The sequence below is a fragment of the Lytechinus variegatus genome, chromosome 12 (assembly GCF_018143015.1).
Source record: "Lytechinus variegatus isolate NC3 chromosome 12, Lvar_3.0, whole genome shotgun sequence".
NCBI lineage: Eukaryota > Metazoa > Echinodermata > Echinoidea > Temnopleuroida > Toxopneustidae > Lytechinus > Lytechinus variegatus.
This window is the reverse complement of record NC_054751.1, coordinates 28,391,244-28,418,443: the sequence shown is the minus strand read 5'-3', so window position 1 is coordinate 28,418,443 and position 27,200 is coordinate 28,391,244. Positions and strand designations below refer to the sequence as shown.

General features: G+C 37.2%; 1 protein-coding gene across 1 annotated transcript; it reads left to right on the top strand.

The window, feature by feature from the left end:
* The first annotated feature begins 20 nt into the window (after positions 1–20).
* On the top strand, positions 21–23,790 carry LOC121424821 (RNA/RNP complex-1-interacting phosphatase-like). The gene is made up of 10 exons (XM_041620618.1): positions 21–126; positions 8,286–8,361; positions 10,244–10,275; positions 10,855–10,954; positions 11,697–11,776; positions 13,245–13,291; positions 16,925–16,985; positions 18,513–18,559; positions 19,123–19,198; positions 21,652–23,790. The coding sequence occupies exons 1-10, from the start codon at positions 98–100 to the stop codon at positions 22,145–22,147; spliced, it is 1,044 nt and encodes a 347-aa protein (XP_041476552.1). The 5' UTR covers positions 21–97; the 3' UTR covers positions 22,148–23,790.
* Positions 23,791–27,200: the final 3,410 nt, after the last annotated feature.

Genomic DNA, 27,200 nt, shown 5'->3' with positions numbered 1-27,200 from the left:
CGTAGAGAGGGCGGCCCTCTACGTTCGTTGCACAACGCCAGCTTGCGTCCTTGCGAGGTAATTTTGCAGAGTTTTTGAAGAAGCCGCCGCTAGAACCATGTCAAAAGCTAATAAAATACCGGATCGGTGAGTATGAAATACCATTGTTACATGATTTATTTGATCTGCTTATAATTTCCCTTCAATTTTTCGATAATTTATTCAAGTACTTTAAGTGATAAAAGATAAGTGTTTCGCCTGGATCGGCGAATTGTGTGAGTGCGAAATGCCTGTGTAAAAGAGAAAGTACGGCGTAAATTATAGCCCCATACACTAATTTTCGTGCTGGACTGTAGATCTAGAATTGATAAAGATTAGAGACGGTCAGTCATCTGCAGCTCTTTATTTTGTAGGCCAAATCGTGTTTTGGGGAACCACTCGTAGATTTGTGTACGCACACTTGTGTACGAAGTGAATGGAGGTGGAAATGGGGAACCGTGCGTGTGACTGAATAAAGCACTGCTGAGCACTCCTACTAGTACCAATGAGGTCCAAACATGAGTGCTGTAGTGTATGAAGTGAACGGTGGTTCCCAATATCACGATAATGCCATTTTGTATAATTGTATTTAGTTTAATAAACTAGTAGAGTTCAGTTTACAGAAATGAAAATAGGGAAACGGTTCCATATGCAACCCACACCCCAGCAAAAAATAACGAAAGATTGTTGATTGATACTTCCGCTTCATTCACTTCAGATTTTTCTATCATTTCTTTTACTGTTGCCAACCATGGGTGCACTCACATGTATTGCGAGGTTAGTATGCTGTACAAACCTTGCATCGTGTACATGTTTACGCTATGGATTTTATAGTTGTATGTCAGTTAAAGAGTTGATAATTATGATGTGTGAGGATACTGGGTTGCAGATTTTTAATTATAATCTAGGTATGTGCGAGTACGGGGCATCGCGAGCGCTGGTTTTGGTGTTTTCGCGCAGGTTTTGCTGCAAGTGGCATCGCCTCTGTCTGGGCGGCTTATCGAAAATGGGGTTTAATGCTCATGCGCACATAGTAGATGCAATCTTGTGCCTTTTAACAGACAGTTGAAGATGTGCACTTTCTGTACATATAAGTTTCAATGTGGATACTCGCCTGTAAAGTGTGGATATCGGAGCTTGAAAGTTCATCAAATTTTTGGACGCATAAATGTTCGAAATTTTTTTATGGTAAGTAGAAGAACGTTCAAATTAGGTATCAGAATTAACTTTAAATATATTCAAATTGCCAAAAAATCTAAAATCATACCATTCTGACATGACGCAGTCCAGAATATAAGAGGTGCCAGCTACCCTTGTCACAGCCGGTCTCTCGGCAGTCCAGCTGCCCGGTGGGCTCCCGTCGGTCTTTCGGCAGTCAAGCTACCGGTACCCGATGCGGAGGGCTTGGTGAGGGCAGCAGTCAATAGTGAGTCGTTCATGCTGGATTGAACTGGATCTGTATTGTTTTTGTCTCACCTGCGAAGCAAAGTGAGACTATAGGCGCCGCTTTTCCGACAGCGGCGGCGGCGTCAACATCAAATGTTAACCTGAGGTTAAGTTTTTGAAATGAGGTCATAACTTAGAAAGTATATGGACCTAGTTAATAAAACTTGGCCATAAGGTTAATAAAGTATTACTGAACATCCTATTAGAGTTTCATGTCACATGACCAAGGTCAAAGGTCATTTAGGGTCAATGAACTTAGACCATGTTGGAGGAATCAACATCGAAATCTTAACCTGAGGTTAAGTTTTTGAAATGTCATAACTTAGAAAATATATGGACCTAGTTCATGAAACTTGGACATTAGGTTAATCAAGTATCACTGAACATCCTACATGAGTTTCACGTCACATGACCAAGGTCAAAGGTCATTTAGGGTCAATGAACTTTGGCCGAATTGGGGATATCTGTTGAATTCCCATCATAACTTTGAAAGTTTATGGATCTGATTCATGAAACTTGACACAATAGTAATCAAGCATCACTGAAAATTTTGTGCAAGTTTCAGGTCTCATGATTAAGGTCAAAGGTCATTTAGGGTCAATGAACTTTTGCCGAATCGGGGGTATCTGTTGAATTACCATCATAACTTTGAAAGTTTATTGGTCTAGTTCATTAAACTTGGACATTAGAGTAATCAAGTATCGCTGAACACCCTGTGCGCGTTTCAGGTCACATGACCAAGGTCATGACCAAGGTCAAAGGTCAATGAACTTTGGCCGAATTGGGTGTATCTGTTGAATTACCATCATAACTTTGAAAGTTTATGGATCTGATTCATGAAACTTGTACATAAGAGTAATCAAGTATCACTGAACATCCTGTTCGAGTTTCAGGTCACATGATCAAGGTCAAAGGTCATGTAAGGTCAATGAACTTTGGCCATGTTGGGTTTTTTTGTTGAATAACCATCATATCTCTGTAAGTTTATTGGTCTAGTTCATAAAAAGTGGACATGAGAGTAACCATGTATCACCGAACATCTTGTGCGAGTTAGAGTAGTATTCAAAGTCAGCACTGCTGCTATATTGAACCGCGTGATGCAGGTGAGACGGCCAGAGGCATTCCACTTGTTACTTGATAATATTGTGCCATACCATAGATTATTATGCTGATATTGATTTGAATATTTGTCACAAAAACATTCTTTCCTCCCAAGGTTATAGAGTCAAGATGTTTGATTGTTCAATCATGTTTCATCAATTGGAAACTGGATTCTTTTGGAAGTGGAATATTAATGTTGACTTATTAAATTAAAATGCAAAATCTATAGTGTTTCTTTTTTTTATTTTGTAGAAAAAATTATGTTTTGAAAATTTTCAAACATGTTTCATTATTGAAAGACTGGATTTGCTTTTGAAAGGGGAATATCATAAATGTTGACTTTCTAATTAAAATGCAAAAATTATGTTTATTTAAAAAAAAATAGTTTCGTTTTCATATATATATTTTTTAGTTTCTTTTTAACTTTTTGTATCGTTTATTTTTTCATTTTTTTTTCATGTTTCATTATTTGGAGACTGGATTTGTGTTTGAAAGGAGAATATCTTAAATGTAGATTTTTCTATTAAAATGCACAAACTATATGTTTTTTTTTGTAATTATTTCACTCTTGTAAGAAAATACATAAAAACTCAGAGGAAATAATATTTCATTTCCAGATGGGTCTAAGTCTTGTATTTATGTTTTTTATTATTAATTTTACTATTTATTTTTTTTAATTTACTTTTCTTTTTTTTCATTAGGGGTGCAGTTGGGGGTTGTGTTTTGAATTGGAAAATATATGGGATTGGTATAAGCGTTTGTATCACTTTTGTTTCTCTTGTTTTTAGAGTTTATTTGGAGCTTTGATGTCTGTTATATTGTTGTTTAGAGCTTTGTTATATTTATTCCTGTTTTTTTGTTTTGCTTTGAAAGAAATAGACCACTCTTTTCCTTTTCTTTTGGCTTCCACTAATAATTTGAATTTATTTATTTTTCTTTAAAAAAAGAAATCTCAAACAGGGCCTTTGTAATACAATGTATGTATACAAATCTAAGAAATACATTAACAACTGATAGAATATACATGTATTAAAACTTAATTTTTATCCTTCTTGATACTTGAAATAAATTGCATACAATTCTACATACATATTTTCACACAGCTAATCATTCCTCCTAAAAAAATGTAATCACATGTCCATTTGCTGATGTGGTTTACGGTACACCATGTGGAGTGTTATAGAAACAGTGGATAGAAGAAGTGAATAGGCGAGAAAGTGGAGATTTGAGAGTAGAGTATTCTTTCTTGAAAATAGTCCTGAAAAGGACTGTAAACCAGAAGGAATGTTAAGTGAGAACAGCTTGAGTAGTAGAGCTGATGAGGAGATGCTGGCTTGAGTCGGCGAGTAGAGATGATGAGTAGTAGAGAGCTCGACGTTTCGGACAGGTTGACTGTCCGTCTTCAGGAGTGTCCTGAAGACGGACAGTCAACCTGTCCGAAATAAGTCTAACATGTATTGTATGTAAAATCATGGAGTCTATCTTGAGGGATGAAATATATGAGCATGTGAAGAGCAACAACCTTCTCAGTTCAAAACAATTTGGATTTGTATCAGGACGATCAACAATGTTGCAATTACTCAATGTGTTAGATGATTGGACAAATATGTTGGAGGTTGGTGGTGCAGTTGATGTCATCTACCTAGATTTCATGAAAGCCTTTGATAAGGTCCCACACCAAAGACTTTTAGCCAAAGTTGAGGGATTTGGCATATCGAAGCTCATATGTGAGTGGGTCAGGTCATTTCTTGTTGGTCGACAGCACCGTGTTTGTGTGAATGGTGTGTTCTCTGACTGGGCTGATGTAACCAGCAGAATACCGCAAGGGAGTGTCCTCGGACCCCTGCTTTTGTAATGTACATTAATGATCTACCAGATCAGATTTTGTCAAGTACTGTTCATTTATTTGCAGATGACACCAAGTTATACAAGCATGTAAAAAATGACAGAGATGCTGAGTTATTACAAGCGGACTTAGATCGTCTAGTTTCATGGTCAGACAAGTGGCTATTAAAGTTCCATCCGGATAAATGTTGTGTACTTACAATAGGTAAAAGAAATGATGATTTCATTGACTATACAATGACTCATGATAATGCGTCACATAATCTATCACAAGTTGAAACTAGTAAAGATTTAGGAGTGATTGTCGACACAAAGCTTAGTTTTGACCAACACTTTCAGTCAAACATAAATAAAGCCAATAGGCTAATGAATCTAATTAGGAGAACATTTGTTTATCTTCACAAGGAGAACTTCTTGCTCCTATACAAAGCATTGATTAGACCTCATTTGGAGTATGCTCATGCAGTATGGAGTCCATACTTAAAGAAACATATTCAAGCAATAGAAAATGTACAAAGAAGGGCCACTAAGTTGGTACCTGAGGTTAAGAACCTCCCATATGAACAAAGATTGATTCAACTAAAACTTCCTACATTAGCTTATCGCCGTGCGCGAGGAGACATGATTGAAACATACAAGTTATTTCACAGGTATGACCAGGAGGTAGTGCCAGATTTGGGACAGGTGCAGGGGCCTACCAGGGGTCATGATAAAAAATTGTACATTCCGAGGTCAGTAACTGAGAAACGTAAGAATTCCTTTTACATAAGAATGAGGAAACCTTGGAATAGCCTAAGTAGTGAATTAGTAAATGCACCCAGTGTCCACAGCTTCGAAAATGGATTGGATAAGTATTGGAGATGTGAACCTGTGAAGTTCAAGTTTGATGCTGACCCACCAGGACATGATCCGGCCAACCTAAAAAGGAGACAGAATTTGGAACTGAATATAGAGTCTTAGACTGCGTTCAGAAGCATCCATAGGTATCCATAGGTAACATCGCTTCATGATGCGAATAATGTTAGCCGAAACTCCTTCCGCTACAACTACAAGAGAGTAGAGGTAGCCTGGAGGCGTCTGAAGGTAAAAATCATAGTACTATTGTACCTTCACTCCCTTACGCCTGGCGTTAGGATCTATAGGGTCCCACACACCGAAGGAAAAGGCAACTATACAAATGCATAAAACTGCTAGTTATGTTTAGAATCTCAGGTTAACACTTCTGTACATGGGTAAAAATATTGGTTGGCAACGTTTGGCAAAAAATTGATACTTATGGTTAAAAAACATTGCAGAAATGCGATGAAGAAATAAAAGTAGAAGAGAGTTTACTCACATTTGTTGACATCGCCATCTTTGATCCATTGTTAATGCAACCTAGTTACGTGACGCGTATAGAGGGCGGCAAAATCATGAGCAGTGCTAGATTAAAAAGTGCTAAAATGTCTCGCTTCAACCACTGAACTGAAAATACGTATTTCTAGTTCAGTGGTTGAAGCGGGACATTTTAGCATACCTCGAAAGAAAGAATGACTCGATGAAACCAAGTTTATCGTGGCGGAGGCGCTGTCCGTATTGAGGCCTAAAGTTAGCTAGCAAGACATGTTTTGTTTTTCCCGCGAAGCAAAAAGAGAAACGTGATGAAATATTTGCGCTGCACCCTGATTTATTGGAAATTATCATTCCTAAAGTTCTTTTGGTAATTTGGGTGAGATATTTTCATAAAAATATGTTTGGTGTAGGGTGACTATGTTGGGAAATATGTAATCAAAGTGAGTTTACGTATAGGATTTAGTTTAGATTGGAATCTCATTTCCTCACGTACCAGTACTAGATTTAATTTAAAAAAAATCTTGGCAATTGTGCGTGCGGATAATAGAGAGATCCGGATAAGGGGAGGCTGGATAAGAGAGGTCGGACTGTATTTTCGTATGTATTTCCATTCCCCCATCATATATGTTCTATATTAGGTCCAGATATATTATTCTGAACCTTATCCATGTTTTTATTTTCAATTTTAGTGGGGGTGCATATGGAACTCTTACCGAAAATAGATGTATAAATTGTTGAGAGATTGATTGGGCACTTTCTGAACCCCTGCTTTCATTGTCATTTATCAAAGTCAGGATCTTCTCTCGTTCATGGATGATGTCTCCAATCCTTTGAGGGTGAACTATCTAGTATTCAAAAGTCCTTTTAGCAAGATCATATCTCTCATTCAAGTCAAGAATATTGAGGTTGGAGCTGGTGCTGATTAGTTTCTTCCAAGGTCCAGAGAGCAGTTGATCAATGTGGCTCAGACAACCTAGGTTCTAGAGCTAGTCAATGGTCCAGTAGGTCCACGCATTACAAATGCAAGATGGAGGTTTATGTTGGCTTCTCCACTGCTCTGAAGTAATCGATGATGTGATTTCCGATTGTGAATAAAAGGCTAGCACTAAAGTATGCCAGATCTGTTTCGATGAAACGTGGCACCCTACACTCGACACCCTACTCGTTGAGGAATGCACTCAAATTTGTCATTCCCCAAACCCTCACTGTTGAATAATTTGGAAGCACCTCTAATGAGTGTCATGGCATTACCTTCATTCCTGCTTTGGAAAGGCAGTTTTTTATTTTCTTTAGGTTGGTCTGCTTCAGTGTCAAGCTTCTTCAGCATGGTAATTGCTTCCTTTGCAAATGTGTCTAAAGGGTTCATGGCACATTGACAGGAGTACACTTTCTTCCCAGTTAGATCCTCTTGATTCTATTCAATGGCCACATTTGTGACAAAACAATCTGTTGTAGTGTTTTCAATGCTTGTCAGCAGATTATTGATTTATTGGTTTCATAAAATATCGATTCCACATATTCTGCAGAACTTTACACCTGACTTTCTGACGGATGCCAGTCACATAATTGTTGTCTGCTGTTGAGATTTCCACTTCTGCAAGGTGACCCAAATGCCCCCTTGGTTGACCCATCGTAAATGTACATGTACGATGTATATCAATGTTATGGGACCTTCTGATGATCAGTTCAAATTGTCCGTCCCTTGCTTCTAGCTAAAAACTTTCTTTTCTCCCTGACTCCATCTCGGTTGATGGACTTTTTCCAACTGTTGGACACAAATCCAACGGTTTAATTCTCATTTACTTTGATTTTAGTTTTTATAGTTCTCTTGTATTCTAATATCCTGACCCCTTGGATACCTTTCACAGAGCAGTCTTGCTCTGACAATTTGAATGGATTAATCATTAATGCCACCTTGGCTTGCAGGGTTAGTCTCTGTGAGGCCGACAGATGAACATCGAGCTCCCAGTTTATTAGCCATTATGTCTGGTAAAAAGATGCATCAAATATCACCAAAAAGTACTCAACTCAATACTAATCATACTTTCCATTTGTATTAAGTCCATACATTTTACAGGAAAATTTATGCCATTTAGACTCATTTCTATGGAGATATGAAACAAAATCGTGTATACTACTGTTATATGGACACAGTGTCCAAGTAGCATTGGAGTATTTACATTTGGTCCTAAAAGTTGAATTATGGCAATTAGGCTGATTAAAAGCACACATACGCATACTTGTTAAATCAGGTAGCTAAATACTTTTAGGTCTTCTTCAACTTTCTTATGTATAATTTTTTCTTTCATCTTTTTGCTTTGATACATTACAAGCTCGAAGTTATGAATATTGATGCAAATTTGTGGTTGTTCGAAATTGGTTATTGAATTGTTACAGTCTCTACACACTCATGGCCTCATTCTTCTGAGATAGAAATCCATGTACCCAACCACTTTGAAAATCTTCGTATTGTTACACATACATGTAGGTACATGTACAGTGTAGTTCTAAATGAATTTTTTATTTCTGACTTTTTTCCACAGGTGGATGAATTATGAACCTTTTGGCGATGTCATCAAAGGGACCAACATACTCCCACTCAAAGTACCATTAAGAAAAGTGAGTGAATGCCAATTTATAAATATCTTGTCTTTGACATCAGAAGATTGTTGTCGTGTGATTGGTCAGTTAATTAGATGTGGATATATTTCCTTGAATCACCCTAGAATAAAAGTGACTGACCCACTTGTGTGACCTTTACAGTAGGGGAACATTTTTGCTTCTCTTCATCGTTTTTGAGGTCACAATGCTGTAGTCAATTAAAAGGTTTTGAGCTAAACTAGTGGAGAAACATGATGGAATTTGTCTAGGCTGAATGAGTGGGAATAAGCATCTGTTACTATGTGTGCACAGCGTTCTCTCCAGAAAAAAATTCACCCATGTCGGGGACTTGTGCTGCCACTCCTGGGGGGTGGGTGCGGGAGGGCGGAGCGCGGAAGCGACGGCCTTTTCATCAAATAGAGACCGCTAAGGAAGCCCCATTGTGGCGTATTTTTAAGCCCACACAAATGCACATAAATGCACAGATACTTGCCGTTGGCGTTCAGTCCAAAGAAAGAGAAGTGCAGCTTTCCAGCTTATGAATTGTAAATATTTTCGAGAAAAGGGAAATCATGAAATGCATTCAACTTCGGAATAAAACAGCGTTCATGATTGAGGGTCATGTGATATGTAATGGAGTTGGTCAATAGAGTTGAGACGCGTCATCCAACTTAATTCGCTGAGCTAGCTGAGCGCATACGTGTGGCTTTCGTGCACATACACAAATACAAAATATATCACGGACACTTCCTAGTGATTTAGGACTGTGTGTTCCAACACCAAACAAGGTAATGGCATGTAGATCGACATGTAAGTTTTGTGTGAGTCTGTGATCTGACGTTTCACCATGGAGCATAGCCGGTGTGATGTGCAGGGCAAACGGGGGAATAGGCAACGGAACGACCGTACCGTGCTGTCATATGCCCGCAATAGCAGCCTCGAGCTAGCTGGGCGCCTTGCCACTTTCCTAGCCGTAGTAGGCCTGTAAGTGGTCTTAAGTTGGTAGGACTTCGGCGCAACCCGATAAATGAAGTTGATATCACCAAGATGAGTTCATGAAGTGTATTATTTTTTTCTGAATATTTCCATTTAATTTTTCCACGCATGTCGCTGAAATTTTACGCATGGTTCCACTTGGTCTCCATTTCCGCATGCATGGTGTTTGAACCATGCGTATTATACACTGGCGAGAACGCTGTGTGTGCACACACTGGCACACATGCTTTTGTTATTTGTATTTTTTTTAGATTGTTCTTTGGGCCTGATGTTGCCATCATAAAATTATGAAAAGTGGCCCATGACTGCCTCATAGTAAACCATAATTATATTAATTTACATCAAGCTAATTAAATATGAATTAACACTATTCTTACATCTATTTTAAAGATTTTTATCCACATCTCCCAATATGAGCCCTCTTGTGGCAAGCTTTTTATTTTTCATTATCATCATCCTGGGGCAGATTGCACGAAATGGTCTTTCCAAGGACCGTCTTTCGTGTCGCCCATCTTTATGATTCGCTTATAAGCGGGGTGTTTCTGAAATTTATGACAAAAAATAAGATTCGTTAGCTTGCTTTTACATCAAATTTTATACAGTTTCATGATATATCATATTTTATAAACAAATATTTTGCTTATTTTAACGGACGAATGAAATATGTTTGGAGATGAATTATTTAAAATGCGTTTCACATGGCACATCATAAAAGATGGGCGACACGAAAGACGGTTCTTGCAAAGACCCTTTCGTGCAATTGGCCCCTGATTTATAATACATGTAGTTTCCTTTAATTACATTTTAGTTGAAACTTACTCTTGTTCTTATGTGAGTCACACCAAATCTTATTTTATTTTTCTTTGACATCCATTATTCATTATTTTATTATTGACATTTTCAGAAACTGGTCTTCAGATTACGAGAAAAAGACAAGTAAGTCAACATCGGATAACTTTTATTTAAGGACTCATAGTCATCTCATGCTTGTGTGATTTGTTTGTTTTCAGCAATGCATAAAAATTGTGTATTTTGGTCAGCATGTTTATCTGTGCAATATTAAAGCATATCGCTTGATTCGCCAAAATGTTATGAATTCTCCAAATGCATCATGTACAAAATCTGCTGTCCATGTTAATGCTGACTTGCATGGTCTAATGAATATTGATTACAATACATGTAGTGCGTATATTGACTGGAATTTTTTTCATGAGATATCAAATATATTCTGGACACTCTTTAGGGCCAATGTTACACTCATCCCTGATATGGTCGTTATTGGATCTAACTTGTCAAATATTTCTGGGAGTGCACTTTCATGAAAGGACTTGTCAGACATTTAACCAACAAGTCCTGTTTATTTCAATGGTTACCATGGTATCAGTTCCTCTTAGCCGATCAGTTCTGACAACTTGTCTGATAAAAATGTTGATGAAATGCTCCCCACTGGTATCCCATCCAGTATTTATATAATTACGCATGTTCTTAATTTGTTTTTCGTATTTTTTTTTTTAGATTCACACCAGATGCCCTTCTTGACAAACTAGATAAGATGAATTACAAATTGGGTCTTCTCATTGATCTGACTGCCACAACTAGATACTATAATCCACAAGTACGTACATGTATATTTTTATCCCAGGGGGCGGCCCCACCGGGGAGGGAGGGGGGTGGGGGGCAGGGGGTGACCAACCCCCCCATGATTTTCAAGTAGTGAAAGAAGAAGGGAAGGGGGTGGCAAAAGGAAGAAAGGTGGAGATAAAGAAAGAAATGATGAAGGAGAGGTCTGGTCCTTGTAATCGATCTATTGCTCCACACCTTTGGAACTCCCTTCTTCGCTCCTTTAAATCAACAACATTGAACTTTTCTAATTGTCCCTCAAAAATCACTTATTATGTGTAGTAATTACTTTGATTGGGTGAGCTTGCACCTGTAAATGTTTTTTTATAGAGATATATGGCGCAATAGAAATTCTGTAGATCGTCATCAGTTGAGGAAATATATCACCTTTTGGGTGTCTTGCTCCCCCCCCCCATCATTAGCCTAGTGCCACCCATGTTTTGTCTTCATGCAAATTGTCTATTGCTTATCATATCTAACTGATTTAAGTTTGGGTGGTCCTTTTCAGGACCAAACATATGTCCCAGAAAAATAAATGGTCTTCTGTGAAACCTGTAGGCCTACCTTTTACATATTTTGGGGGTAATTTTTCTATTAAAAAGTCAGTCTTTACCCTTTCAAAGTTTCAATATACCTTTAGATGTTATGCCATATTCTAAAAAATAGTGTTATTGTAAATATTATAAACATTGTTATCAGAATGTTAACAAATCACTTTGATTCTGTTTTTCTTTCAGATTTTTATTGACAGGGATGTGCAATATGTAAAGATTTTCACTCAGGGTCATGTTGTGCCTTCACCAGAAGTCATAGAGAAGTGAGTATAACAGTTTATTATACAGTACCAGTATCTTGTTTCTTGTTTCACAAAACAATTAGTCATTGATTTTCACTAAAAAATTGTGTTCTGAGCCCAGTAGTTGCAAATAAATAACAAGTAACAGATTTGTTTAGTGAAATGCTCCCCCCGCCCCATCCTAGTATGTGGTTACAGAACCTGATTGAAAGTTTCATCAATTGGGTCTTGAGACAAGTCTAACACAAATGCAGGTTGTTGGCGCAAATATTCACTGCTGAATGGTATGCACCGTATAAGCTTAAACAACAAGAATATGTTTTCAGTTCTTGCTCTCGACAATAACAAAAAGTTCCAGGATGTACCTCATGTCATTTACTTGTGTGACGCTGTAACTTCCGATAGCTTGAAGGTAAGAACATTATACACCAAGAGGGATGACACAAACAGCAACTTTTACAATGATTCCTCCTCACAGTGTAAGAAGAGATTGAGAACGTGTTGTGAAAGCGGATGCGACGAGACTAGTGCTAGCTGCGAAACAAGTAGTCCGGAAGTTGTGGGGTCACACGTCACTGAACAAGAAGTTGAATTTTAAGTTCAGTGCATGAAGTGAATGGCAAATTGATGGCATACGCTGCATCCAAGAATTTGTGGTTATTGTTGACATCGAGAACTGCTGGTTTGAAATGCTTTATCAATTCAATTCATCCTATGGTAGACTTATAAATTTAGACCATGATGCTTTGCTTTGACAAATAAAGGATGTGTACTAAGCTACACAATATAGTTCTTTCCTACAAAGAGTGCCATTGGATTAAAATCAAACCTAAATTGTGATTGACTTAACTCTCTATCTCTTAAATATATATATTCCATATACATCATCATTTTTGTTTGATTTGAATCTGTTGCACCTGTTTGTGAGACTGGGCCCAGATCATCTCTATGCACTTTAAATACATGTATATATATTATTAGCCCTGGGGGGTGTTTCACAAAGAGTTAAGTATGACTTAAATGCCGGCGCACACACAACATGAAACGCGCAATCTTATTGATCAATATGCAGTAGTGTGCGTCGTCTTTGCATGATCTGACCAATGCCGTCATGCCTTTAAAACACACGGCAACTTGGCATTAAAGTGCGACTCTAAGTCATACTTAAATCTTTGTGAAACACCCCCTGATCATCGGATTCTGGTTTGCTCCGCACACACTTTATACGCTTCTAGAGTTTCCAAAATCATTTGATATGCATACCACATTTTAGTTCTTGTCAATGGACATCAGAGACATTGTGGAGGACTGGACTCTATATTCTATGATTCACCCACACACACACACATGTTCAGATTCACTATGACAAAGAAAAAAAAGAAACACCGTTTTTATATGTTATTCCCTTAGAAATACTGTATGTAATAGAGGTACAATTGGGGCTACATTTAATTTCTCTTAATATTGTCTGTGTCACATTTTATTTCAGGTTTACTACTGCGATGTCATCATTTAAGGAGTCCAATAAAGATAAAGGTAAATACATTTAATTTTGATAAGTGGATAAAAGCCAAGTCTCTTATTGTTAAAATTTATTTGAATAAGTGTCATTTCAAACATGTCAATCATCGAGGCAGAGAGATGATATTAATACGTATGATAATTAGCAAACTTAGTGCATGAAATCATGTAAAACTAGAGCTCTTTGTGTGAAATTTCTACTGCAGATGACAAGATGCATTGATCTTTATCTTGTTAAGTATTAGGCCTGGGACTTTCAGGTTTTTTTCTTTTCGGGTACCCGTGGTAATTTTCGGGCGGGTACCCGGGTACCCGAAAATTATGTCGCTCGAAATATGACTGGTGGAAAAACCCCATAGGTGACGTCATCATCAAGCCAATGCAATGCAAGCCAATTTATGAATGAAAATATAGTAAGCATGCGCATTGCAAGCCTCAGCCCCACGCAGTATTCCGTCAAAACGAGTCTGCAATACTCTGTCACCTCGTACCAAAATCGACCTAGAAATCCACTTTTCTATATTTTATATGAATTATAAAAGGTATTCTCAGAGGATTTGTTTTCCCACCGATACCGCACTGGTAAGCAAATTTTTATTACTTCTTGCTTTTCCGTCAAAATCTTACGAAGTAGCGTCGATATTACATCGTGTTCGTGAGTTTGTAGAATCTATCGCTACGTGAACAAAGTCAATTGATTTCCGGGTTTCAGAGCATACGAGGCGCAAGCCAATAACGTTCTTGATACCATTTTCAGTTCATCATAAACCGAAAATGGTAACACGATCGTGATTGGCTGGCGCATTTGACGCTCCGAAACCCGGAAATCAATTGACTTTGTTCACGTAGCGATAGATTCTACAAACTCACAAACACGATGCAACATCGACGCTACTTCGTACGATTTGACGGAAAAGCAAGAAGTAATAAAATTTCCTTACTTGCGTGGTATCGGTGAGAAAACAGATCCTCCGAGAATACCTTTCATAATTTATATGAAATAAAGGAAAGTGGAATTCTAGGTCGATATTGGTACGAGGTGACAGAGTATTGCAGACTCGTTTTGACGTCCTGCGTGGGGCTGAGGCTTGCAATGCGCATGCTTACTATATTTTCATTCATAAATTGGCTTGCGTCGCAGTGGCTGGATGACGTCACTGCGCTGCAAAAGAAACATGGCGACGATTGAACGATCTCAGTCACATCATCATCACTTGAAAAACTAGTATATTTAAGGATATTTCGAGGGTAATTGGTGAGATTCAAAATGAGACTTGTGTACTTATGTGATGAGTTTACAATCATGTCTTACACTACGCAATACAAATCAAATGTACGTTATACAGGTGAGCAATTTTCGGGTATCGGGTATTGATTTTTCTACCCGGGTACCTGACGCTTCCGGGCGGGACTCGGGTACCCGGGTTTTAGTCCCAGCCCTATTAAGTATATTCATTTTCAATAATGGTCTGATTGAATTCAAAAGAAAAGAGATTAGTAATTTTTGTCTCACCTGCGAAGCAAAGTGAGACTAAAGGTGTCGCTTTTCCGACGGCGGCGGCGTCAACATCAAATCTTAACCTGAGGTTAAGTTTTTGAAATGATGTCATAACTTAGAAAGTATATGGACCTAGTTAATAAAACTTGGCATAAGGTTAATCAAGTATTACTGAACATCCTATTAGAGTTTCATGTCACATGACCAAGGTCAAAGGTCATTTAGGGTCAATGAACTTAGACCATGTTGGAGGAATCAACATCGAAATCTTAACCTGAGGTTAAGTTTTTGAAATGTCATCATAACTTAGAAAATATATGGACCTAGTTCATGAAACTGGGACATAAGGTCAATCAAGTATCACTGAAGATCCTGCATGAGTTTCACGTCACATGACCAAGGTCAAAGGTCATTTAGGGTCAATGAACTTTGGCCGAATTGGGGATATCTGTTGAATTCCCATCATAACTTTGAAAGTTTATGGATCTGTTTCATGAAACTTGGACATAATAGTAATCAAGCATCACTGAACATTTTGTGCAAGTTTCAGGTCTCATGATTAAGGTCAAAGGTCATTTAGGGTCAATGAACTTTGGCCGAATCGGGAGTATCTGTTGAATTACCATCATAACTTTGAAAGTTTATTGGTCTAGTTCATTAAACTTGGACATTAGAGTAATCAAGTATCACTGAACATCCTGTGCGTGTTTCAGGTCACATGACCAAGGTCAAAGGTCAATGAACTTTGGCCGAATTGGGTGTATCTGTTGAATTACCATCATAACTTTGAAAGTTTATGGATCTGATTCATGAAACTTGGACATAAGAGTAATCAAGTATCACTGAACATCCTGTTCGAGTTTCAGTTCACATGATCAAGGTCAAAGGTCATGTAAGGTCAATGAAATTTGGCCATGTTGGGTTTTTTTGTTGAATAACCATCATATCTCTGTAATTATTGGTCTAGTTCATAAAAAGTGGACATAAGAGTAACCATGTATCACTGAACATCTTGTGCGAGTAAGAGTAGTATTCAAAGTCAGCACTGCTGCTATATTGAACCGCGTGATGCAGGTGAGACGGCCAGAGGCATTCCACTTGTTTCTAAAACGAAATAAGTTGTGCAAGCAAACTGCTCATCTATATAACCAGAAATGAATACCTCCCTCTTGACAACAGTGTGATTTGAACCCCAGCACTTGTTTTCATAGTTTGCAGGTTTACTCAGTGATCCATGACTCTAGAAGCTTTTATTCTTTAAGAATATTATTGATCGAGTTTTGAAAGAATATGCATAGCTGGAAGACTATCAACAAAATCAGTTACATCAATTGCTAATAAGGACCCTGTCTTGCAAAGAGCTGTGATTGATTCAACATTGAAATTCAAATTGAGATTGATCTCTGCTGTGTTAAGAGATATGAGTTTGAGATAAATCTCAATGTAAGTTTTATTGAAATCAATCTCAATCCTTTTCGTGACTAGCCACTGATTTCTTTATCAAAAGTAGACGATGGAGATTAATCTCTCTTCGAGTATCATTATGATTAATCTCACTTTTTTTTAGGTTAAACCCTGATCTAAATTTTTCTTTTAGTTTTCACTGTGGTGTGTTTTTTCTTCTTGACATTATTTTGTTTGAACCCTCTTTCTCTGTCTCTTTCAGACCCCATTGTCATTACACTTTCTAAAACTAGTTTGCTGGAAATCGGTTCAGGAAACCAGTTTGGAAGGTTGCTTTGCTAGTGTTTCCATTTGATCACCCGAAAGTGGTTTTTGAAATCACTTCACGTAAAGCAATCTTGTTGCTACGGGAATGCTCTCAGTGGGGTGACACGTTTCGTGCGAAATTTGAAAGTGCAACATAGGCATTCTACACACAGTGTGTGCAGTAGTGTGCTCAAAATGTGCGAAGATCGCTTCCTGAAGAACTTACGCTAAAATCAGTTTAACAAGGCAAAGCGATCTTGAAAACAACATGGCGAGGTGGTTTTTTGAACTGGTATGGAAGATTACTTCGACCATTTTCATTACACGTTGAACTAGTTTCCACAAAACTGGTTTTAGGAAGGTAGTGAGAACGGTACCTCACTCTCACTTCAGTGGATATTTCATGGTATTTCTTTTCTATTTCTTTCTTTCTTTTTCAGATACCATTATAGGTGTGCACTGTACTCATGGGGTGAATAGGACTGGATACCTTATATGTCGGTGAGGACAATGTACTTACATGTTGCATTATTGGTTTATATACATGTAGTCAAAAGAAGTCACATGATGCATTATCAGTTTGAAAGTCTGGGGTACAAATGATTCCCATCAACATTTACCCCCTCCCCTGCCCCCCTAAGAATCACAATAAAAGAAATAGAATAAATGAATAGTAGGGGAAGGCGGGGTAAGTTGAGCATAGGGGCAAGTTGAGCCACCAGCCCCAGGCCAATAATGAATGAGTCAGACATTGTGGTGGTGTCATGTATTGATGACCCATAGCATAACCCCTAACCCCACCACATTGTTTCCAACTTTGAAACAAAAAGTAGTTTTTTAGAGGGAAAAATATGAATTTCAGCCAAAAAAGTAAAAAAGAGTGTGAAATAGATAAGTGCTTTATATACACACACGTCTTTAAATATAATGAAGACATGATAACAACATTATTAGTCCAGGTATGGATCTTCATTCTTGTCATAGTCTTTTATATGATGGATGCATAATAAATGTGTGGATACAAAATTATCGCACTAAGTCCGGACTGGGGTAAGTTGAGCCAAACAGCATGGGGCAAGTTGAGCCATGGTAATTCCTATGGTAATGTATCTTAAAAAACAAACAAACCATAAAAATCGATTGAAATGCAGGCTGAAAGGAGCAAATTAACATGACTGCTCTTTTCCTTTTACAGGATGTTAGTATTTATAGAGAATTAGCAAGTGAAAAGACTTTAAACAAAAAATTGACATGCTGGTTCTCCCCCATACATTTTGTACATAGTTTTTGTGGCTCAACTTACCCCAGAAGGTGGTTCAAACTTACCCCATATATGGGGCAAGTTGAGCCATTTGACATCGTTTTTTTCAAAGGTCACGATGACTTTCAGTGTGGGGATAGAAAGTTATATATAGGTGGAAAATATTTCAGAAGAATTAAATTTCAAGGCAAGGTACTTATTTTGACAAGATTATTAATCATATCAATTCTAACATGCAAAAAGCAAAAACTGTCACAACTTACCCCGCCTTCCCCTAAGTAATAAATAAAGAAAATTGATAGATGTATGAATTGATAAATGTATAAATTGATAACCATAAATGAATTTAATTGAAAAGAAATTGAAAATGTAAATATTTTTATTTATTTGTTAATTGCTTTGTTATTTATTTTTATTCATTGATTGATTGATTTTATTTATTCATTCATTTTATTTCTTTTTTTTCTATTTTTTTTGGGGGGGAAGGTAATGGTGAAAGCATGAATGCATGTAAGCAAGAAACCAGAAGACCAAAGGCTTAAGGTCCTCTCCGAGGGACCTGGTAATGAGGTGGGAATCGAACCTGGCTCATTATAATCATTAACCATTATGCTGTCAGATTGCAATACATTATTCAATGAATGCCTTGTGTGTGCCATGTGTTATGCTGAAAGTTTTCCTTTTTTGTATGTTTCCTTCGTGATACTTTGTATACTTTATCAATAATTTTGTGCTCTTCCTCGTTTACTTTACCCCTATTTTGATAGGTATCTGATAGAACATGAGGGGTTTAAGCCAGAGGATGCATTGAAAGGTTTGTAATTGATTCCTATTTAATTTCTTCTTTTTTATTGTTTCCCTTAAAATGAAAGATTAACATTACTTACCTGTAGTCTAATAGAGCAGCTGGATAATATTTTGCTGTGTGGAATCTATGAACGATCAAGAAGATATCGACCAATTAATAGATATTTTTTACTTGTGTATGTCTTCATAGAGGTTTGCAGTCCATCATGTGACTTGTTTGGTGGACTCCTTTGTACATACATGTAGTATTTGCTCTATTTGGCATTATCAGTAGAGCATTTCATGAAGAGTTCTCTTTCAGTGATTTCCACTGTCTAATTTGCTCTCGACTAATCAGGTGCCATGATTTCAGTAGCTTATAACATTTGTCAGTGAAATCAGTTTTGGTTTCATGAAATGCTCTCCAGGGAACAAGGCAGAGTGATCCAGTTTTAGTTACATTCAGTGAAGAAATTGCCAAGATACTTGCTCAAATTACTGTAAATGTACATTGTGGTATCATATATTTCTGAATGGGGAACATGACCGACATGTCATATTGTTTTCCTTTTATTCATTCCCCGTATACAGCCTTTAAAGACGCAAGAGGGTACCCAGTGGAACGACAGAATTACATCAACGATCTTCTACACCTGAATGATGATAAGTGAGTAGTCAAGTTGCGGGCAATGAAAGTTTTATTTCACACTGAAGCTTGATGTTGAAAGAGAGAATTAAAGGTCAAGTCCACCTCAAAAAATGTTGATTTGAATCAATATAGAAAAATTAGACAAGCACAATGCTGAAAATTTCATCAAAATCGGATGTTAAATAAGAAAGTTATGACATTTCAAAGTTTCACTTATTTTTAACAAAATAGTTATATGACTGAGCCAGCTACATCCAAATGAGAGTGTCGATGATGTCACTCACTCACTATTTCTTTGTTTTTTATTGTTTGAATTATACAATATTACAATTTTTACGAATTTGACGATTAGGACCTCCTTGCCTGAAGCAAAAAATGTTGAAATAATGGAATTCCACGTGTTCAGGGTGGAATGAACCTTCATTGCACATGACAATGACGAGAAAATCAAAATATTTCATATTATACATATAATGCATGCTGTTGAGTTCAATATACCATAATATGAGTGTCCATAGATTTCAAATTTCTCGCGTGCGTTTATATTTCAACGAGGCCGTTGGCCGAGTTTAAATATAAACACACAAGAGAAATTTGAAATTTATGGATACAAATGATATTGTATATTGAACGATGATAAGCATGTACTATGCGTTATATGAGATGGGAACACAAAATTGTAATCAATTGATCACCTTATGAGGTTTTGTACACAAGCTATCGTGCAGAAATTGCCGGTATATGCCACGATCGTGGCCATATACCGGATTACGAAATTGCAATTGACCAATCAGAAGCCTTCTCTCATACCACCCATCTTATATTAAAATACACAAGAAATAGTGAGTGAGTGATGTCATCAGTTCTTCATTTGCATACCGACCTAGATATGCATATAACTGTTTTGTGAAATAAAGCGACACTTTAAAATGCCATAACTTTCTTATTTTACATCCGATTCTGATGAAATTTTCAGTGTTATGCTTGTTGAATTTTTCTTTATTCAAATCAGATTTATGTTGGGCTGAACTTGTCCTTTAATGAGAACCCAGGTCCCTGTGGCATAAAAGTGATTATGAAATGGATTATGATTGGCTGACACGTATCATGTGACCTGTCAGTTATTCTAGCCGACGGGAAAATGTGCTGATGACTGGTAATAATTTCTAGTTCTGTTGACTGGTCATTGCTTTGCTATGAGGATAGTGTATCAAATAACAAGGACCCGAATCACTTTCTTATTCAAGAAAGGTCGTCCACACCAGAAATATGTTGATTTGAATGAACAGAGAAAAATCAAACAAGAATAACACTGAAAATTTCATCAAAATCGGATGTAAAATAAAGTTTTGACATTTGAAGTTATGCTTATTTTTCACAAAAGAGTTATACACACATCTCGGTAACATGGAAATGAGAGAGCCGATGATGTCCCTCACTATTTCTTTTGTTTCTTATTGTTTGAATTATACAATATTTCTTTTTTATATACATATTTGACAATTAGGACCAGCTTGACTGAATTATAAAATGTTATAACAATTTTAATTCCCCACGTTCATGGAGGAAGAAAAATTGTTTCCCCTTATAATGAGGAGGAAGTTAGAATATTTCATATAATAAAATACAAAAGAAATAGTGAGTGATCTCATCAGTCCCCTCATTTACATACCGACCAGTATGTGCATATAACTGTTTTTTTTAATTAAGCAAAATTAGAATATGTCAGAACTCTCCTATTTTACATTCAATTTTGATAAATTTTCAGTGTTATGATTGTTGGATTTTTCTCTTTTTTTCAAATCATCTTTTTGTTGGGGTGGACTTGTCCTTTAAAGAAATATGATACACTCATGACACATCATTTTGCTCGGGCATAAGAATACACTTGTTCCCTTTTAAAGAGGTCCAAACGTGTAGAAGTGTTCCAGATGCACCTCTTGTGTAATTTTTACCAATGTCCTTGAATGATATGTATTATGGAAATTACCATGGTAACAATGCTCAACAGCTAATCAGAATCAAGGGTTTCCTGAAATAACCATCGAGTGCCGAAGTTACCATAATAGTATGTTTTATGCAACGATGCCCAGAAGGATGATTCCTTAAATGCACCGAGTTGTTGCTGTAATGACTGTATCCAACCAATGTTTATGTATTTTCCCTTGTTTGCGGCCAAATGTTCATTAACTGATGTGAGTACAAAGCAGAACATCTACTTTGCTTTCTTCATTCATGTTATTATTACTGACAATCATTTATTGATTTCTGAGAAATCACCTAAATGTATTTCACTACCACAAGTCCTTTTCTGTTCCATCAATTTGAAGTATAATTATTTAGATTTGTATGATTGATAGTTTATTTTAATTACTTTATATAATTATGCACGGAAGGCCCATGATTTGAAGAAATGAATGGATTGGAGAGAAGTTAATTGATTGAAAATGCCTGTTTCCTCATTGATACAGGAGAGCTTCTTCACATACCAAAAAACACTACAAAGGCAAGGGAAAGAATGACCATCATTGGACTAGAAATAACCATGATCATGACAAAGAAATAAGAAGAGGTCATCAGCACTTCTACGACCCCTATCAGTGGAATGGGAGAGCCCAGCAGGATGGTCCATTCAGAAGTAGGGGTGGCAGCTTGAGGAGAGACAGAGGGATGGATCATAGAGTCGAATGGCAGGGACAGGAAGCCTACTACCATGACTCGTGGAATGGAGGTGGACACATGGATCCATATGGTCCGAACTGGAACGACCCGTACGGGTACTCGCCGCATGGAAACGCTCCGTATGGTAATGATCCTTACGGGAACGGTCCGTACGGGAACGACCCGAATTGGGGTTTCCAACCTTACTGGCAATCGTACGATCCTAGGACTTGTCACGGTGGTGGGAAGAATGGACCCAGTATGCGTAGATCTTCAAAGATTAACCCGGGTTACCATCCCTACTAGTGTGAACACTCCCCAATGTCTTGCTTACAGGCATACTTTGCTATTTTATTCATTTGCTTCACATTTCATAAAAACTTGTTTTATGATGTAGATTGTATTATTATTCATTTACTTACCAACCTATTAAAACAGGTTGGAGATGAGCAAGCTACTATGGTTTGAAGGTATGGATTAAATTCATTTGTTGACCAAATTAATTTGTTATTCAAATTAGATACTTGTAGAGATTGAACAATATGAGTGAATCTTTGCACATCCTGGGTTACAGTCCCTACTAGTATGAACATTTTCCTATGTCATTTAAGGGGTGAGATGGCTCAGTCGGAAGAGCAGGGTTTTCATATTCTGGTGCCCTTTGGTAAGGCGTTTAAATCCTCATTACCATGTCCCTCAGAGAGGACCTTAAGCCCTCCATCCTCTGGTTACCATGAGCTAAACAAGTCTGTTTGAATATTATATGCTCTGGCTGATTCATTCTTGGCGTTTGTGTCAAAGCATGATGCTGATTAATAATAATAATATAGGATTTGTATAGCACACATATCCACCTTGCTAGGTACTCAAGGTGCTCCTATATTACCCCGGCTGAGCTAGTCTACCGATTCTAGCGCTCACAGCTTTTTGAGGAATTACTTCCTGTTGGTACCCATTTACCTTACCTCGGTCGAGTGAAGCACAGTGGATAAATTTCTTGCTGAAGGAAAACACACCATGGCTAGAATTCGAACTGACGACCCTCTATTTGAAAGGCGAGAGTCAGAACCACTAGACCACGATGCCCGCACAATCCCTTGCAATCCTTTAACAGCAAAAACACAATAAAGTGACTATGGGAGGTTACAAAAAATAATCCAAATCACATTAATGATAGCTCAACATATAGTGAGAGTCATCTCAGGACTAGCTTCATATTGAAAGATCAACTATGGTACTGGTAACAACAGAATGTAAAATGTTCACAGAATTGAACAAAACTTCCACAGAATTATTAAAGAAATAAAGATAAATGATATATGCGAGACAATATTTCCGGAAAACATGTAATTACAGAGTAATAAGAAAGTGAAGAAAAGACAAATTTTCTGGAAAAAAAATGGTGTGATCCCACATGCTGTTTCCTGTGTATCTACACCAAGAGATTCATGTGATAATGACATGAATATTATTTCAAGCAAACCTGAATTATACTCATTGAATTTTCTTGTCCTGAATAAGCATTCTGGCATACAATAAACATTACAGGATTGCTTCCAAAATTCAGCAATTTCCTTTTAAGATCAGACTTTTAAATCATCACTTGAACTTAGCTTTAAAGTTTTTTTGCTGATGTAAATTCTAACTCAACACCTACACCAAAAGATTAACACCAAACTTGAAATCACCCACTACTGCCTTGTCATTGGATTTTGACACTGACTACTCCTTTTTTAGTTTTGTGTACGCAGCAAATATCATTAAATAGTTCATCATCGTGGAACAGCCAGTCAAGACTATTTGGAAAGTCTACCAGCTCTAAAGCATACAAAGAAATTAGTGCATGAACAACAGACCTTTTTTGAAATTGCAGCTTTCATAATGATGCACATATATTCTTTTCCCCCAATTCAAATGGGGGGGGGGGATTCAGAGTTATTTATTTTTCATGAATATATTGTATCATTTTAGTGTTTGTGCCCCCCTTCTTTGAGAGGCACTGTTAAAATTTGTAATGTAGAAATGCAGTTAAAACACAAGTGTTGCCCCCCCCTTTGAAAGTGAGGACCTTTTTTTTTTGCTTGTAAATTTTTTTTTTTGCTTGCTTGGTTGTCAAAATTTTTCTCGGGGAAAATGTGCCCCCCCTTGAAAAATCCTGGGGCGGTATTCTGAACATTGTCTTATCTCCATATTTTATCTTATCTCAGAGATATGACAAAATCGGTATTCTGGTGGATGTCATAACTTTTGTCACAAAAATTGTCATAAATTTTGTCTTATCTCTTTGGCGCGCACCAAAAATACGCGGCTTTGATGCGCGTAATCCTTTTATACAAGCAAAAGATATGACAAAAGTTATGACAGGGGGTAGCAGTCATAAATTTTGTCATATCTTTTAGTACCAAATATCCCGATACCCTGCCGACTGAATGTCAAGCATATAACGATATCATTTAGATTAGATTGTGGCATAAGTTTCACTCATCATCCACGACAATTTTTTGAATTATTTTGTCATGCTACAATTAGTTAGGCCCTACATATTAATTTCTCCCTTTTTTCTCTGTTTTCCTTATTTTTCTACTTCTCTAAAATCCTTCACAGCTCCCTGTCTCTCTTTGTAATTAAGCGCATCAATATTCGCGTAGTTGCGCGATGCCAGAAACAGAATTGGGGATATCCCCTACCTGTCACGGGGCATTCCTATTGGCTAGAAGGGCTCCCACTGGGAACTAACAATGATTTTGATTGGATTGCTTCCGAAAAGATGGGCGGGAACTTTGAGAGATATGACAGGGAAAAGACAATGTTCAGAATACCGATTTGTGACAATCATAGCGGTGTCACATCTCGGAGAGAAATGACAAAATTTATGACAAAAGTTATGACAGAGTTACAGAATACCACCCCTGGATCTGCCCCTGATCAGTTTGCTTACTGAAAAAGCTTGTCAGATAGTTTTAAATGAACTGTTAATGCCCAGTTGATCCAGAAACTTGAAGGCCTGTGATAGCAAAGGCCCGGGAGACCAAAGACCCATGAGACAGAAGGCCCAGGACACCTGTGGCCTACGGACAGAGATATTTTTTAATTCAAGTATTTATTAATACGCGGTAATCAAGAACAAAATTACAATATTCACATACGATCAGAAATACCAAAAAGAAAACACAATAACATTATTTACACAAAAAGGGCAAAAAAGTGTATTAGTATTTTCCATATTTTGGATACATTTCTGAACTAAACTGGAAGATTTTATGAAATCAGAATTAGTTTTGACGGAGAAATAAAGATTTAACTCAACCTTGTGATCCCATGAGGACTATTGCAGCCCAAAATCTATTCTAGCTGACTTTCAATGTAAATTCAAAGTCACACAGGATAACTAGGTGAACCTGTATTTTCCCCTACCTTGTTCAGGACGAGTACTAAAGTATAGTTCTGTCACTCTGTGTAAATTTGATGAAAATGACATGGATTATATTGTAACTGTAAAAAACGTGAAGGGACTACCTCTCCAAGGTGCAAGAATAATCCTTTCTATCTTAATAATTCTCATAAAATAGACACAAACACAGAGAGGAAAATAAGGGGGAAATCAGCCTCACAGGACAATTGGTCTTAAGGATTCATTGTCAATTACTAATATGCCAAATAATATTGTTCAGCTGAAATGTTGGGAAATTTCTACACAATCACAGGGTTAATTTCTGTTTACTTATACCTACTTAATTTGTTTTCGCTTCATGGTATGAAATAGTATTGGTTAGTCCAGTGTTAACCTGCCTGTCTTTTAACTATCTTCAGAAAATTATTTAAATCGTAATCTTTACTTTTATTATTAATGTTGATGGTCTGTAAAGGTTATTTTCATTAGTCTTCATTTATTTTCATTTCAAATTAAAATTTTGGTTTATTTAACTCCTTGAAATATATTTCAGACCTGTTATAATGCTACTATGAATGTGAGTTCCCTTGTTTTATTGTGTGCTGTATTAGATTGATGATGATGATGGAGATAATAATGAAAATGGTGATAATGATGATGATAGCGATGATGGATGATAGAAGATGATGATGGTGATGATGATGATGGTGGTGATGATGATGGTGATGATGAAAATGGTGATAATGATGATAGATGATGATAGATGATAGAAGATAATTATGATGGTGATGATGATGATGGTAGAAGATGATGATGGAGGATAGATGATGATGACGACGACAATGATGGAGATGATGATGTAGGTTATACTGATGGATTATAGATGATAACTCTAACCATTGCCGCCACTCGTGATCATGATGCCATCCTTGTCTTTTTTTTTTAATTTTACTTAATACCGACACATTTTCCCCCCATTCTATTCTTGCTCCTTTCTCCCTGTATCAGTCGGTATCTGTCTCTGTCTGCCTCTCTCTTTCTCTCTTACACACACATCCGCATGCCTCTCACGCACTCTTCATTATTCACTCCCTCTGTTCTCTTCCACTCTCTCCGCTTCTCCATATTCTCTCGGGGGGGAGGGGCGAGAGGCACTAGCTTACCGAAAGGAAGCATTAGTTATCATCATTGTAATATTTATCATCATCCATCAATATAATCTCCATCTTAATCCATCGTCATTTTCATCATTGCCATCATCATTATCCGTCATCATCATCATTCATCAATAACACCTACATCATCATCATCTCCACCATCACCACCAAACACCAACAACACCACCACCATCATCACAATTCCCCTTTCTTTCTAGTTTCCACCCTCTCTTTGCCTGTCCCTCCCAACCCCTTTATCTTTCCCCACTTTCTCTTGCACAGTTTTTCTTTGTTTCTCTGTCCACCCGTTCAAATCGAAAAAAAAACCCTCTTCACTTTGCCCAACACACGGGGGTCAAACTACAATCTCATTAATGGAGGTGGGGCTGTTGGCAATGGGGGAGAAAAGAGAGAAAAAATGTTCCTTTTTTCCGTTAGGTATTTGTTTATTCATCCTTTTATTTTTGGAGTGGGAGGTTTTCGTGGGCAATAAATTGCGTCATTGTTGCAAAAAAAAACTTAAAATGTAATATATACATGGCCTTTAAAAAGCATGGCAAGCGGAACAAAAACGCCGTCATTGTTCAAGGGGCGGGGCCAAAGCATCTTCCTCCTTATACATTGTAACTTATGTTAAATTTTGGAATGAAAAAAGAATAAATGCAATCAATCAATTAGTAACCAGATCATTCCCCTTAGATCATCGATTCACTCCACCCAACCTACCCCCTCCTCTCTTTCCATCTTCAAATCAGTCGATGCTCCCATATCTATCCATTTCCCCGACTGCTTCTGACGATATACCAAGTAT